At 39.9% G+C, this 15,825-nt stretch overlaps 1 protein-coding gene across 4 annotated transcripts in view; it reads right to left on the minus strand.

Moving 5' to 3' along the window:
• The window catches only part of CASK (calcium/calmodulin dependent serine protein kinase), a 229,042-nt gene extending 213,490 nt beyond the window's left edge, over nt 1-15,552 (minus strand). For all 4 annotated transcript variants that reach the window (XM_075098335.1, XM_075098326.1, XM_075098319.1 and 1 more), the window contains exon 1: nt 15,353-15,552. In XM_075098335.1, the coding sequence (XP_074954436.1) occupies nt 15,353-15,411 (59 nt within the window). In that variant the 5' untranslated portion in view covers nt 15,412-15,552. The remainder of the gene's footprint in view (nt 1-15,352) is intronic.
• Between the last annotated feature and the right edge of the window lie 273 nt (nt 15,553-15,825).

Consider the following 15,825-nt stretch of genomic DNA (forward strand, 5'->3'; position numbering starts at 1 on the left):
CAGTCTTGTCCTTTCTGTAAGAATCTGCCCCAAACAAAGCTTAAAACCATTACTTTATTATTGAGTATCTAGTCTGAATATGGCTTCAAATACAAGCTGGAGGAAGATTATGACAAACTAAAACAAGTTTTTTAAAAATATCTATATTCAAAACTGCTAATGACCTGGTGTTTTAGCTTCTCCTCCTCTTCCTGGGCTTTTTTTGAACATTCAAGGAAGGTGCAGGCCTGCTTCTTAAAAAAATAATTTCTACACATGGGACAGTCAAGGGACAGACAAATCTGTTTACTGTATGAACTTCCTCTGTGACAAACTAGATTCCAAATATGACACATTTGACGCATCACGAAGGCAGCACCACTGAAAGGGAACCAACACTAAAAGCCCCTTTCCTTACTAATGTTTTCCAGCTCCAAAGCATGTCCCATGACAATCACACATAATCCACTGAGAAGCAGAAAATACTTGCCTGAGAGGTAAAAAAAAAACCCAACAAACTATCATCTGTCCTTTCCTTCTAAAAACAAAGACATGTAATCTTCTTTCCAATAAACTAGTTCCCTGCCTTAACTGTTTTCGTGAAGACACATGGCTGTTCATACAGCAATTTGTTTTCCAGTGTTCCCTGATTCCTATCCAGGTAAAAATGGAAGGTTTTAAGAGTAACTGGTCTGTAGTTGGAAAACTGGCCAAAATCTCTGAAGAGAATGACTCAGTGGGAAACTTATAAAAGGGGCAGGGGGAAAGAGACACTCTCTAATCCTGACTTTGTTTTCTGTCTACTTTAGGCCCCAAAACAGTAAGAACATGAACAGGAATGACAAGGAGGGGGTAACAAATCTGAAGGAACACTGCTTGACAAATATTTTTTAGAACTTCATTATATACATTTTGCTATGAAACATAAAAATCTTCTTAAGTGACCGTTTGCACAGAAACTCTTTTCTGTATAAGATGAAGATGAATTTGATCTGTAATATTAATATTGTGAACATTTTCTACTATTTGCTCCCAATATCCTCACTAGGAAATAATTCCTATTTTACAAAATCATCTATGTAAATCTAAGATTTTCATGTACTACATAAACATTACAAACTGTTTACATAGACCAACATGGACTATAATTTAAATAAACTATTTTTATGACAACTGGCTGACTACAGTTAGCATCTTCCACTAGTAGACAGATTTTCTCAAGAATGTAAATTGAGAAACCATTTTAAATGATGAAAGAGCATATGTTAGCCATTTTTACTTAGCAAGTCACCCCCAACATAATACTGAGAGACTGAACATGATTTTCTTGGTCCACTCTGAATGGCACCAAACATTCATAAATACACTGACAGTTTTGAATATTGGATCATTCCGAGCCATATCAGCATATTAACATTGCTGACTACCAGCTTGCTAATACTGAGCCGTAGTCTTTCCCAGTCTACCTGTTAGCAAGGAGGAGGTAACAGATTACACATGCTTTACTGAGAACAGGGCTAGGAAGCATATAGAGAACATCTGAAACAAGTAACACTCCACCCATCACCCCCCCTAAGAAAAACACCAAAAAATAAAGGATATTTCACATTAGATTAATACCATCCACTTTCTCATTCCTACTGTATGCATTAAGTATGCCAGGGTCAAAAATTTGCTCCTTAGCAAGATACAGACCATAACAACTCAGCTCATATCCAGTAAAGCAGACAAGAATACAGGGCTCTTGTATGTTTCACAGGGTCTTAACCCCAAACAAAAAAAAGCACTTGATTAGCACTTTGTCAAATGTGAATTTGGATTAGCACACCTCTGTGCACTTGAGCCACTCCAAAGAATGCTGATTAAAAGATTTTTGCATGTCATTAATGAACAGCATACTTTCTGAAGGTTTATAAGCAACAAATTTCCAAATAGCATTTAAGCTGATAGGATGGAAGATCATATTTATGATTACTGGAAGTGAAGAAGGGGTGTGGGGGGAGGGGACGAGACACACACCAAAAACCTTTACCACCAGCCCATTTACACGTGGGTAAAGTTGTAAAGTTAAAAAAAAAAAATAGTAGTACAGCACTGATATCATCTCTCATTTACTAACAGGGCAGGATCACACCCCTTCAAAGGAGCTTACTGGAGTAACATTTTCCACAGAACACATACACTCCTGCAGAAGACTTGACAGTTTCAGGCTTGGGAGATGTGACTTTCTCCTTTCCCTTGGAGGCTTATATTTCTGGAAGTAACAGGACCTCAAACATGGGCAGTAGGCATAAAACTTTCCATTTCCTGAGGTTTCAAGAGTTACCCCGTAAAACAGCAGCAGCTTAACAAAAGTAGCAGGGAGAAAAAAAGCATTTTTTAAGCATTCTTTGAGGATGATCCTCTAATCCCCACAAAGCCACAGGGATTAGATAAAAGAAAAATGTGAAAAATATAAAAAATATTTTCTGCTAGTTACAGTATACAGGAAAGATTAGAACAGGTTTGTACTAATTAGGTATAAAACATGCTCGTGTGCTGAAAAACCCTTCTTAACCCCCAAACTGATAGGGTAGGGAAGCACGGTTGCTCAAACAAGAAGGCCGAGACCTTATTATCCCAATGAGAAAGATTAGGTAAACTTCCTTCTTCTGCACATGCTCACAAGGATGCAGAGCGCAGAGAACTACCTCTCTTCCTTGAATTCTAGGCAGAAGCAGTGAAGCCACAAAACTACTTTTTTTCATACTGCAGAGGCAAAGTCAACCTGCTAAAAGAAAAGCTCTTTCCCCTACAGCTTTTACAAATATTACGGGGGAGGAAAAAAGAAAAAGAAGGGGAAAAAAAACCCCAAACCATCACATATTAAATACCTGAATTGTCATCAGGACTTTCAGGAGACAATAACAGAACAGGTTACTGTGTACCACTCCCTCTAAGGAAAATAATCCAGGTTGCAACACTATGGTTTGCAGTTGCCTGCAGATTCAAAGATAAAACTATAATAATGACATTTTTTCAAAAGTCTAGAGAAACTTCTTGTTAGTTTTGATTTCAGAAACTGAAATCGTAGTTCAATTCTGCAGCAAGACAGTTTCCATGGGAGCAAAATTCTGACTGACAGACATCCTACAGTCTGCTGGGATGCCAGTGATTCTGAAGAAAACTAAACAAGATCTCAGTGTATGCCAGCACATAGAGTGTGAAACAATGTATGGAAGTATAGATATGAAAAAGAAATGGAAGGCAAAGTGGGGAAAAAAGGCCAGAAAGAAGATTTTGCAGAGCTACCAAGGAGCTTTATATTATAAAAGAAACGCTGAAAGAATGAAAACTGGCAGAGGAACTCTTAAAAAAAAACCATTAAGATATACTGACACTCAAATTGGAAGTAAAATGTTGGTACTGAAGAGACCAGCAAAAAATAAAATTGTTCCATATTCATTCACCAACCAACAGAGGAAGCAGAGTCAAAGCCCGTATAATCTTTTCTTCAAGATATTCTGAAAGCACTCAAAAGTGTAGGAAGGAGGAAGATGAGAAAAACTATACGAAAGATATAAATATGCATAAAAGTCATGTAAGAGAGTATATTAGTCTCTAAAACCGAAGTATGGTTTTCTGAAATATCTCTTAAAATTACAGGAAATGAACTAAGATTAGAAACTTATGGTTTTGTATGAGTAAGAACAGTAACAGGAGTGTTATTCTGTTAACAGTCTGTTTAACAGTCAAAATGAGAGCAAAAAGTGCTAAAAGTTTGCTTATTAACTACAGCTGTATCTGAAGATGAGGCAAGACAGCATATAAGATATTTCTCTTTAGAGAAACTCCCCAAAGTTTTCTAAAGGAAATAAAGACAGGACAGAGCTATCTTCTTCACTGATACAGGCTTTACCAAACAAACTCTCATAGCAGCTGTCAGTCATGAAATCCGGCCAAAATTTGTCTTTTTAAGAGTACAGATGAAAATGTAGGACCAAATAGCAGCTCAAGATAAATTTCATCAAGAAACTAGAGATGGCAGCAAAGTCTCAAGCTATCAGATGAGAGTAAGGGAAAAAGTTAAATGAAAAGGAAAGTTCTGAATAATTCTTACAGCTTTGTTCAAACAGTAAACATCTCAAGTTTTTTTTCTTTTTTTCCCATTTTTAAACCGTGACAAAAAATTAGAAACCCGGTAGAAAGAGCAGGTATAAAGTACAGTAAGGTTTTATTTTGAAATGCAATGACTTCACAGACCAGTTTTTAGCACATATCAGAAAAAGCATTTTAAAATAGCTTTCAACAAAATATGCATGTTTACATCTACCATGTATCAATATTCTAAGAAGTCACCGCTGTTTTCTGAATGTTTCAGCCACGTATCTGAAACCACATTTCAGGAAGGTCTTACTGTCATGCTTTTCCTTGGCTTGGCAACTGTAACAAATACTGAAAATTGGTTATAGGCTCAGTTTCAGGAAGAGAATTTTCAACTCTTAGTTTTCTGCAACACTTTACATGTTTAAAACATACATTAGCTATATAGGAAACTAAGCCCTATTCTGAAAAATTACAAATATTCAGGGAAAGAGCCACAAAAGTTTCACAAAGTGATCTCAACTTTCTGCTAAACTGCACCCCTGAGAATACTCTAACATTCTACACTTCTGAGTTTGCTGTGGAATTCTAAAATTAAAGGATCCTAGCATATTGAAAGGCGTTGTCCAACAGCAATGAATAGCTCAGTATCTCACAACTAAGCAGAACACCCGAACCAACAGCTCTGGCACGTATTTTGCCTAACTACTAACTGGGACACATTCTCAGACCTAGCTTGCTGGTCCATGCCCAGTGGAGCAGCAGCTGCTACTCACCTCATCAGTGCTTGGAACATTCACTTTGAAATTGAGAGGCACATATTAATGTCCTCCCCTAGCACATGGTACATGAAAAAAACATTCACCCGGCTAGAAGAAATGGGAAGCAAAGGTATTCTCAGCACTCCCAGCTGATGTTTGATGGCATCATTTAATATTCACCAGATCACGAAGAAGGGAAAAGAAGCATCCATGATGATCATACTCACTAAGCAAAAAAGAAAAAAATTCTGATTCCCAGCCCTGTTCTGAAAGAGTTGTAAGTATTTGATACACACAACACAAGGGAACCAGCTCTACAGCCAGCAATCTATTTGAAAACATCCCTAACCAGTAGAGCAAACAGACAATTCTAACTTTTGAAAACTTCAAACAGCTAAGAAGCTAAGAGTCCAAGAAAGACAATATATCTGCAGGAGTTCAGAAAGTATCCGGTCTCAATGGCAGCTATGAAGTATTGAATACTTTCCAATTGGAAGTGCCTGCAGCTGATAAAAAAATTTGACACACTTGAGATCTAAGATTAGAGAAAGAGCTCCTGATATTTTAAGCAGCCTGTTTACTTTATGCTTTTAAAGATAATTGAACCTTAAGGGCTGAATATCCGAGAAACCCAGCCAACAGGTAACCATTTTTACCACAGAGGAAAAAGTAAAAACAAATCAAATCTTAATCTAATATCTGTAACTGAGCAAAACAGTTCTGTGTGCCCTTCAGTTTTGAAAGCCCCTTTTTTTGCTTTCATGTCTTTAGTGCTGAAGCTCTGGAGTTAAGACGCTTGCAGGAACACACTAACGAAGAGATTACCTCTAGTTTGGGGGCTGTAGAAAGGAAAACAGGGTTCTCTGGAAGCAGAAGTTGGCACTTTTCAATCTAAACTAACACATAACTAACTTTTAAAATATTTGCCTTTTTAATATTTTTTTTTAATTGAAACATTCTCGGTCAATGCAATACATTTTACATTTAGGTCTAGAACAAAACAAAATCTGAAAAAAAAGGCAGCTCAGGCAAATTTTGGTTTTGATTTCTTGAATTTTCCTAAATATGCTATCAGTACTTTTGCACATAATCACATCAGAACCAGAAGCAACAGACTTAGATTTGGTTTCTATAATAGAAGCTTTCACAAACATTACGCATGCTTGCAGTTCAGAGTACATCCAACTGCTGATATTTAAGTCCTGAAGGACCTAACAAAATACATGCACACTTGAAAGGCATCTAACTATGTTGTAAGCTAACATGCTTCAAAGACTTAATTCAAATATTCAAAATATTAAAATCCCAGATTTACAGTTGCCTCCTTAACTTTAATTTGACTCTATCGTGTATCCAATTTAAATCCTGAATGAGGCGAGGTCCTGACTAAGTTAGTGCTTGGTTTTAATTATGGGGAATGTCTACACGTACAGAAAGAAGGAAGAAGCAAATTAAGAACATAAAGCTAAGTGATTTTTTGTGTGTGTTAGTAATTGTTTCTTAATTTGCAACTTACTTTTTTCCTTTTAAAAGAAAATCCCTTTTTTCCACCCCTTTCCTTACCATTGCAGGGAAGAGTTTGGAGGCTATCTTCCTCCTTATTTTGCAAAAAAGCCAAACATGCTTTAAAAGACAACAATGCATTTTATGATATGGCCTAACTTAATAGTTCATTGTTGTCAAAGGTGGGGAGAAGGGACAGGTCCTGGACACCTTATCTCTCTCTATCCCGAAGTCTTCTAACTTGTGCTAGCCCTGACTGCATTGCAGGTCTAGTCAAGCCAGTGAAAACAGCAGAATAACCCATCCAACAAGTGAGTATTTTTGTAGCGCACCTGGCTGATACAGACCAGATGAATGCTAAAGCTGGCAGAGGAAGGGTGGATCACGCAGGGCATGGAAGCACATAAAGAGAGCAAGACCTCCCTCTTCCAGCAGCAGCAAATTTAATTCAGCTCATCGCAAAGTTGTACTCATATACTCCTACAGTGCCTCACACAGGGACAAAGAGAGGAAAAAGGCTACTACCACCTTGTTTACAGAATCTACAGACTAGCTACAACTTGATACAGCTCTCCTTCAGGAATCATGATACACTTTAAAAGGCTGCAGTATTACAGAGACGCAGGATTTCACCTCAGTTCCCACCCTGATTAGCTGCTCTGTATAGCTAGACCAGTGCTGACCAGACATATGTTTTCTCTAAACCCATCTGAACCCAGTGTATCCAGTCCTGCTGGATTCAAGTTCAACCCTGGCAAACCTAAAGAGCTCCACAAAGATCTGCTCTGTTCCAGGAAAAGTTACTAGGTCAGATCATTGTTGATGCAGGAAAGATCCTATCACTGAAATACACCATTCCCCAGGTTTTTTTTGTAATCTTCCCAGACTACCCTCACCCCCACCTTCTACATTATCTTTTGCTAACTGGTAAGAGGTAGGTAAGGGGGTGGTTTGGCAAAGGGAGATAAGACTGCCTTACTTGCTTCTTCTCTGTCCCTTCCATTTACAGGTGTATAGATCCCTCAAATACAGTGTAAATTAGTGCTTTCCCGCTATTCAAAACTGTTCCCCTCTGTTCAAGTATTGTGAACAACATCTGGAGCCAAAAAAAAAGGAGAAAAGTGGGCAGCTAACAACTCTATTTGCAGCAACAGCTGCAGGATTTCCCAGGAGCAGGGTGGGAGTAAAGTAATAGGAGACTCTCGGCTGACTTCTCTGAGCTAGAACACCAGGAATGCAGCCAAAGGTTTTACTCGTAGACCCTCTCCTCAAAACAAAATTGGGAGAATAAAGGCGACAGAGGAACATGTCTGAAGATCTTGTCAGGACAAGTTAAACTTCCCTGTAGGAGAAACAGTAAGAACTTTTTTCATTTTGTTTGTGTTTTTCTGTTGTGTTTTGGGGGGGGTTTGAGTGAGTGTGGGTTTGGTTTTGGGGTTTTGTTTGTTTGTATTTTTTGTTGTTATTATTTATTCCCCCTCCCCAAGACAACAGCTCTGATACTGGCAAAGTCCATAATGAATCCTGAAGTCACAAAAGAAAAATGGATACTTTATGTGTCCACACAAGACAACATCTAGAGACAGACTTCATAAAGTTCTAAGTGCCTTAGAGGCCACCGTACCTGAGAAGTCTCAGCCTCACTACAGCTAAGACTTTTTTCCTTTACCCCTAGACCTCTTTGGATCAAAAATTTCCAAATGTGGACTACCTTCCAAACCCTGGTAACAGTGAGTTTAAATGAAGTCATGAGTTACCCAAGAATCATGTGTTCCCTAGAAAACGCACTTTAAAACTGTAAGGGTTTCTCAAGTCTCAACTACAGCAGAACTGACACTTTGATGAGATAAAACTAGTTTTTCAACTTAGCTGAAAGTGCTTCCTAAACAACTGAAACAGAACACATTTTATACCAGTTTAAAGTCCCCCATAGGACTTATAACCCAGCTTTTACTTGGAAAAATTTTGTTCAGAGACAAGTTCTTTACAGCTTTCTTAATTCACCTATCCGAGGAAATTTGCTTAATATTAAATGCTAGGAGTAACTGCTTATATCCACAATATCCAGAAAAGAAAATGGGGATGTTTGTTAGTCAAAAATGAAATTGGAGTACCTGCAAGCAGTTACACAGGGCATTGGGTAGCCAAAGAAACAGGTGAAGGAGCCAAGTGAAGATCTCTTTAACCAAATGGTATTTAGAAACCTCTGGAGGAAGGAAAATATACAGAACTTAAGGGGCACACAATTAACTTTGTAAGAGTGTAAAACTATGCATCAATTATAGGTGTGTTCACATGGTGAAGACATGTTTTACCTATTGGTTTCTGAAAAAGCTGTCAATATAGCAATTGACAAAATATAGACGATATAAAAATTCTGACAAATCCTAAGCCTGAAAGTACAGCCCCACTGTACATTGAATATTGAAATAAAAGGCAGAAGGTATGTTGTAACTTTCTGGATACCCCTTCTTACCCTAATACAGCAAAAAGCTATGAAAGTACAAGAGCAAGACACTTGTTAACCAATGGAGGGTCACTTCTGTCATTTGAGAATACATTAGGAAATAGCCCTTGGTCCTTTTAGTCCTAAATGTATCCTGTAACAGTTTTCTAGTTGTTGCTCTGAAAAGAAACTTTGCTTCTCCTACGAACTGAAGTGAAAAATTAAACCCTTATTATAATGCAAAGGTCTTTTATGGTCAAGCTCCAAAAATTATTCCAAACCTTATTTAGCTGTTTTCTTTTCAGAAAAACAAAGATTCTGGTAAGAATGGGGCTTAAACACTAACAACCCTATTGTAATTGAAACACCAAAGCTTGCTGTCCACTTCTGTTTCTGACACAGGAGGCATTGCTTTTACCAATAGACATGTCCCACGAAACATTGTTAACTCACTCTGAATACAGCAGAAGTTTTTTAAAAGAAGTTACTAACCTGACACTCTAAAATACAGTTCAAATACAGTTCAGTTTACAGCTACGTTGAAGTGAAGGCTCTCTCTTCCCATGCTTCGGGTGCCTTACCTAGGTATCCTCTTACATGCTTATCTGATATATGCAAAGAAAAAGAAAAGGGTTTCTTGGGGTTCTTTCAGTGAGCATATTAGCTGATTAGTACACTGTCTTAAGATATCTAACTTTTAAACAACGAGGGATGATAATTCTGGATATTCATATAATATATTGTGTATACACATTTTCCCACTGTATATTAAAAAAAGTACTCACTCCTGGAAAAAAGGAAAATTCGGAACAGGTTTGGGTTTTTTTATTATTAACTCCATAATTTGTCGTAAAACCCCCTACTTTTAAGAATAACCACTGTCAATTCTGAAGTCACCATTTTTTAGATGGTACATTTAGTATGACGACAGGTTTCTGAAAAGTGATCTTTGGAAACATCATATTAGGGTTAATACTGATCAATTACCTTGCATTGTCATGACACCTGTATAAAAGATAAGAAGGCCAGTGTATCATACAGAGGGTTAAGTAGGTGAGTGGGCATTGATATAAAATACAGTATTTCTTTATCCCGGAGCATTTTATGTCAAGCATTGTGCTTGAACTGAAATGATTATCAGGGATCACTTGGGTCCTAAAGCCTAGCCCTCATTCTCGAAGGCAACAAAGTTTCATACTATTTTAATAAAAACATCAAGCTCTTAACTTAGCAAATCTTCAAGACAAGGTAGTTTTTGTTGTCCCACAACTTCTTACATACAGCTGCTACAGAATCTCAGTATTAAATTGGTCTAAAATCTTTTATTTTCAGCCTCAAATTACTTGGGACTGGTCTGCATACATTTGCTCATCTGCTCTTACCTTCAAGGGCTTCCTTCTCTTGAGCGTTTAAGCACAAAAACATATTTGCAAAGCCCTTACACAATCTTTCTCAGTTTGCATTTTCCTAGATGAAGTTCCTTCAAACTTCCCTCTTAAGCAAGCCTCTATTTCCCAATTACTACAGACATCTTGTTCACATCATAAGGATGCATGCAAGAATGCAACTGCTTACCAAACCAACACTAGAGAAAGCCACACAAATGGAGAGTACTGATTAAAATGTTGTACTCTTCAACTAGGTGTATTAATTCTACTCTGTGTTCAGCTACAGTTGAACCTCTTAAGTAGACAGAGCCTCTTGAGTAGAAACGGGTCACTGTTACAGCTAAAATCCACAGCAGGATAACTTGGCTACGGAGATACTCTAGCAACTATACACTTCAAATTATCTACTGTTATTTTCCTGAAGCAATTCACATTATGACCTCATGCTTATATCAAATATTCATTGTAATCTGTTCACCTGAAACACTAACACAGAAAACAGCTGAGAATGTTTTATTAGTACACTAGTGTTTCAAACAGTACTAAGAAACTCAAAAGCTAAAGTAGACAAAACTCTTTCCATATCCCAGAGAAGTTCCCTTCCCTCTCCCTCCTTTCCAAACAGTGAGTACATAATACAGATTTTTCACATTTTCATTTGGTTTGTCAAAATTATACCCATCAGTTATTTGCACTGGCTTTACTGGAGGTACAAAATTTCACTTGTGTACTAGAGAAAAAATACAATTGAGACTCAACAGTATTCTCACTCCTGTGCAGAGAAAATGGAGGCAATAATGAAAAACAGTATCACTGAAACCATCAAAATACTTCTAGATAGTTTTGTTATCACTATAATTAAATTATTAAAATATTTCTTGGACAAGAAATCCGTGGGCTCTCTCCTCCCTTTCCTTAACACTCACAGACTGAGGCATAAATCTAAAGCAGCATCTCCATCTCAAGTGGAGCGATGGAAAATGCAGCCATGATCTTCTTGTCTGACTTCAATGGGATAAAAGCGTCCATACCTGAATGCAAAAAACTGCCCTGTCCCATCTCCCACCCCAAGACCTTGCATCTTCCCCTTGCATCTCCTACAGTGTTCCAGCAATGCTGGCAGGCTGCAGAAGAGAAGCAGCCCTGCAGGCTCTAGGCACCTTAACTCCTCTTTACTAGATGGAAGAGCCCAAGCAGAGAGAATTGTCCCATCACAGGGGAAGGAGGGATGAAAACAAACTAAAACCCTCAGCGTGCAGTGTAGAAAAGGACCAGACCAAACCCAGTCATATTGCAGAGAACATCCTGAAAGCTACAATAGCATTAGCACCAACCATCACATTATACTTTGGTACTCAAAATACCAATGACTGTACTACTACTATGCACAACGATTGTACGCATATACGGTCCACAAATGGAAGAAAAAATTACAAAAATGTACAGTTTAAGTGACTATTGATATGAAGACTAATGATTTCAATTGTAACCTTTTTAACACAAATAAACTTTTATCAACTTTACTACATAGTATTTGCAAATTAAAAATCCGGAGAAATTTTTAAGCAATCTGCAATCCTATTGTTAGAAAGATCAGACAATCTTTATGGTACTCCTCTAATGCTAACATAAACTGACATGAATCTTAAGAGGTACGGAAAGTCAAATGCAGATAATGTAAAATAAAGTCACTGCAGAACAAGGATTCTGTCGATCGTAAAAGTCATGCTTCGGTCTTCTAGATTCAATACCAGCTAAAGACAGGTATTCTCTCTTTGACATAAAGAAAACTACTGCTACGTACATGTATGTGGAACTCCCTATGATAAACTCAGAACAGTTTTTACCTCAGGTAAATACCCAAGATGTTTCAACTCTATGCCTCATACTTTTTATAAACTACTCAATGCATTCTGAATGAAAATTTTAATAGAAAATAAAGAAGTACACTTAGCACTATTATCTGCGAACTGTCAGTGAAATACAATGTACAGGGAGAATCTCTTCAAAGTTACCTAGAAGCAAATTTGGAAAAAAATGGCACAGCTGGGGATTTCATCCCTGCAAGTTATCCCGAGATAACGCCAATACATTTTTGAAGGCTAATACAGAAATCCCCAATTTATTCCCTGCTTGAAGTATGTTTGTCTCAGCCAAGTCTGAAGACAGGACAGTAACCTAGAACATCACACATCTGGCAAAGTAAAACCACACGACTAACGTTAGTGTCATAAATGCCACTTTAAAAAGTTCAACAAGAAATTTGGATTATTATTCCAACTTTTATCTCTATACAGCTTTCAGCAATGGAAAGGTATACCGGAAAGATATGCAAATTAAGATTTCCCTTAATTTTTTTCTAAAGGAAACAAGAACTAGAATTTTTCTCTATCCGTCCTGGCCTTTCTTTTCTCCTGCACCCATTCAAAATGAAACATGCATGCTTGCAGAACTTAAACATATTAAATGCCACACAATACACAGTTTGTCACTGTCATTCCAATCAATTAATTCCTACACTACTGCATTGTAATTGTTCCACACTCCAGCACACCAAAAGTTATTATCCCTGTGTTTACACAAAGTAAGTACGATCAGTTTATTGCGTTTAAAAGTGTTTAAAGTTTATCCTAAAGATCAGAATACACCTCAACAAATTGGACAGCATACTGTCAGCTAAGAAGCAGTCTCCTTATTTCTCTAGTAAATTGCATGGGAACTTTGGGACTTCTCTTAGACTAAATATTGAGACATTTTACAGGCAAAGATCTCTTTCCCACACCCTTTGTGGAAATACATTTTACTACCTTAAATGACAGTGGTAACTACCTATTTAGGAAAGATAAATTACATGTTTTAATATTTCATGTGTCTGAAATGCAAATCACGGCCAGATGTGCTATTTACAAGAACTAAATTACTGTACCAATCAATAATAAATCATGGGAACGTGCAGACATTAGTGGATGTTTCACTAAAAGATGTTTAGCAAGATGCATATGTATCAATTCAAAGCAGATTTACAGCAGCTTCCCTCAAGTTGCTTAAAGACAAGCGAGGTGGTACCCAAAATCTGTAAGCTAGAAAAGATGCTGCATCCCTGGTTCCCTGGAAGTCACCTGCATAGTACTGCAAAGAAACAGGAATCGTGCTTATACAACTATACATGAAATTGTGTATTTATTTGAAATGTTTCTTAGAGGACTAGCATGACATCTGTGTGGAAAAGCCTAAGCAATCACAACCAGCTACCAACCCTTCACACCATCACTGCTGCTATTTTCAGTGATCCACCCTGTTTTTGCTACAGCACTCTTGGCATCATTATGCTACTGTGATTCAATATTTATCAGCTAGATCTAGTTACATCATAACACTATCTATACTACCTGAATCTCATGCGAAACTTCTGTAGCTAATACCTAATCCACAGTTTTTGAGCTCTCTCACCAAAATTCACAGACCACAAAACAAAAAGTCATTCAAGATGTGTGAACATCTGGACCCCCGTGAATCATCGATTCTCTAAAAGGGTGTGCGGTCATGCATAATCACTACGCCTTCTTTCTAACGGTAATCAGGTACAAATAAAATAGTGTGTGAACTGCAGTGGTTAGCATAAAACCACTTGTGAAAGGAGTGTGCCAAAAATTGTCTTCAAAATATGTTTAATAACAGAATTCTGTTTCTCAGAACCTCCTCACCAACAATCAGCATTAAGGTAATGCGATCGTTTACCATTTATGACAATAAATAAGGCCCTTTATGCTTAATATTTTTAAAAGTTGCTTGTGTTAGAAGAAAGGAACTAATACCTTGTGAAATGACAGAAATGAGTGCTGAAACTTCTGCTGACAACTAAGTCACCTGCTAAGTCCGAGACTAGCATTTTAGTATAATCCCAAGGAAAGATTAATTCTAGAGTATTTTTAGCCCCAGCTCTGAAAGTAGACAGCACTTGATAGAAACTGGAAAGCATCCTGGTGGAGATCAGACAAGACAATACATGCAGAAAAAATTATTAGTTTATAATCAAAACACGGTGAACAATTATTTTTATAAAATTCACTGTCAGGGGAAAAAAAAAAAAGCTGCAAGCACACTGAACCGCGTCACTACTAACAGCAATCTCAGCTTCCGAATCAGAAACATACAGAAAATTTAGTTAGTCACAATATTGCTACATCTTTCAGGTCCGTTTTGCAACACAGACACAAGTACAGAAAATATGTGAAAGACGACAAATAAATAAAAACTGGATTTCGAAACAGGGCAGTCACAAAAATATTGGGGGGGGAGGGGGAGTGTAGGAGGCGGGAAACAGAGGTCAGCCTTTATTCTTTAACAGCATCTGATCTGGGGGATTCTGTGCATCTACTTGGTGCGATTACACAGACTGAGACTTGAACTGTCGTCTTCATCCGCCCTGCAACAGTGGTTACCCGAAACAGGCAGCTGGGGAACGCTAGCAACTACCTCAACTCCTAGGTTTGATACAAGCCTCGAACACCGGTTTAATAGCAGTTGCATAATAAGATTCAAAAGGCCAAGCACTCCTACCGCCTTACCCATCTCTATTTCCACGCGAAGGAGAGTGGAGGGAAAGATCTGGACGAAAACCGAGCACTACCCGAGCGTCACTACTACCGCCACTACCAAGCTGGTTATTATGCAGCAAAGAGGAGGAAAAACCAACACCTGGCGCACAAATATGCAGGCACCCAGTGAATAGGTGGATCTACAGAGAGATATCTTCCCTTTCCCTTCCCCAATAGGTAATCCTTGATGGGTGTGCCAGGAATGGGATATAGGGGGGAGGAGAAGAAAAGGGGTGGGAAGTGGTTGCCGCTTGCTGCAGCCAGCCTGAGTGATGGTTAGGCGGTTAATCATGGTGGCTGAGGAAACATCGGGTCACTTCTCCCCCCTTCCGCCTCCCCTGCAATGAGGACGGTGGGCAGCGCGGCGGAGACGCCCGCCCTGTCACCGCCACCAGCCACGGGGGACGCGGACCCCGCACCGCTCGCACGGGGACCCGCTGGTCGCGGCGACTCAGGTGGGTGCCGAGCAGAGCATCCCCCTCTCCCCCCGCGCCCGGCGGGAAGGGGGGCACCGCCGCCTCCCACCCCCCCGCCCTGCCCGGTGGCGCACACCGTGCCCGGCCCTGCCCGCCGCCCGCTCCCCGCGGGACTCACTTGCCGATCACCTCGCAGAGCTCGTACACGTCCTCGAACAGCACGTCGTCGTCGGCCATGGTCCGGGCGGGGGGGGGCAAGGGGGGGGATCAACCCGAGAGGCGGCGGCCCCGGGGAGGGAGGGGGAGGGGGCGCCGCGGGCACGGTCCCCGCCGCGCGGCGCGCTCCCCTGCCGGTCAGCGCCAACCGCCACCACCGCGGTAAATCCCAACCGCTACCGCAGCTCCCGCCGCCGCCGCCGCCACCTTCCGGGGGCGCCGCCGCCGCCCGCCCGCCCGGGGGCTCCCGCGGCCGCGTCGGGACTCCCCGCTCCTCCTCCTCCTCCTCCTCCTCCTCCTCCTCCTCCCGCGGGCCGCAGCCGGCCGCCGCTCCCCGCGCGTGTCACACACTCCGCGACCCCACCTTCCTCCGCCCCCCACCCCCCTCCCGCCCCCTCCCCTCCTCTTCTCAGCCGGCTACTCCCTGGCGGCGGC

Source organism: Phalacrocorax aristotelis, chromosome 1 (assembly GCF_949628215.1).
Source record: "Phalacrocorax aristotelis chromosome 1, bGulAri2.1, whole genome shotgun sequence".
Classification (NCBI taxonomy): Eukaryota; Metazoa; Chordata; class Aves; order Suliformes; family Phalacrocoracidae; genus Phalacrocorax; species Phalacrocorax aristotelis.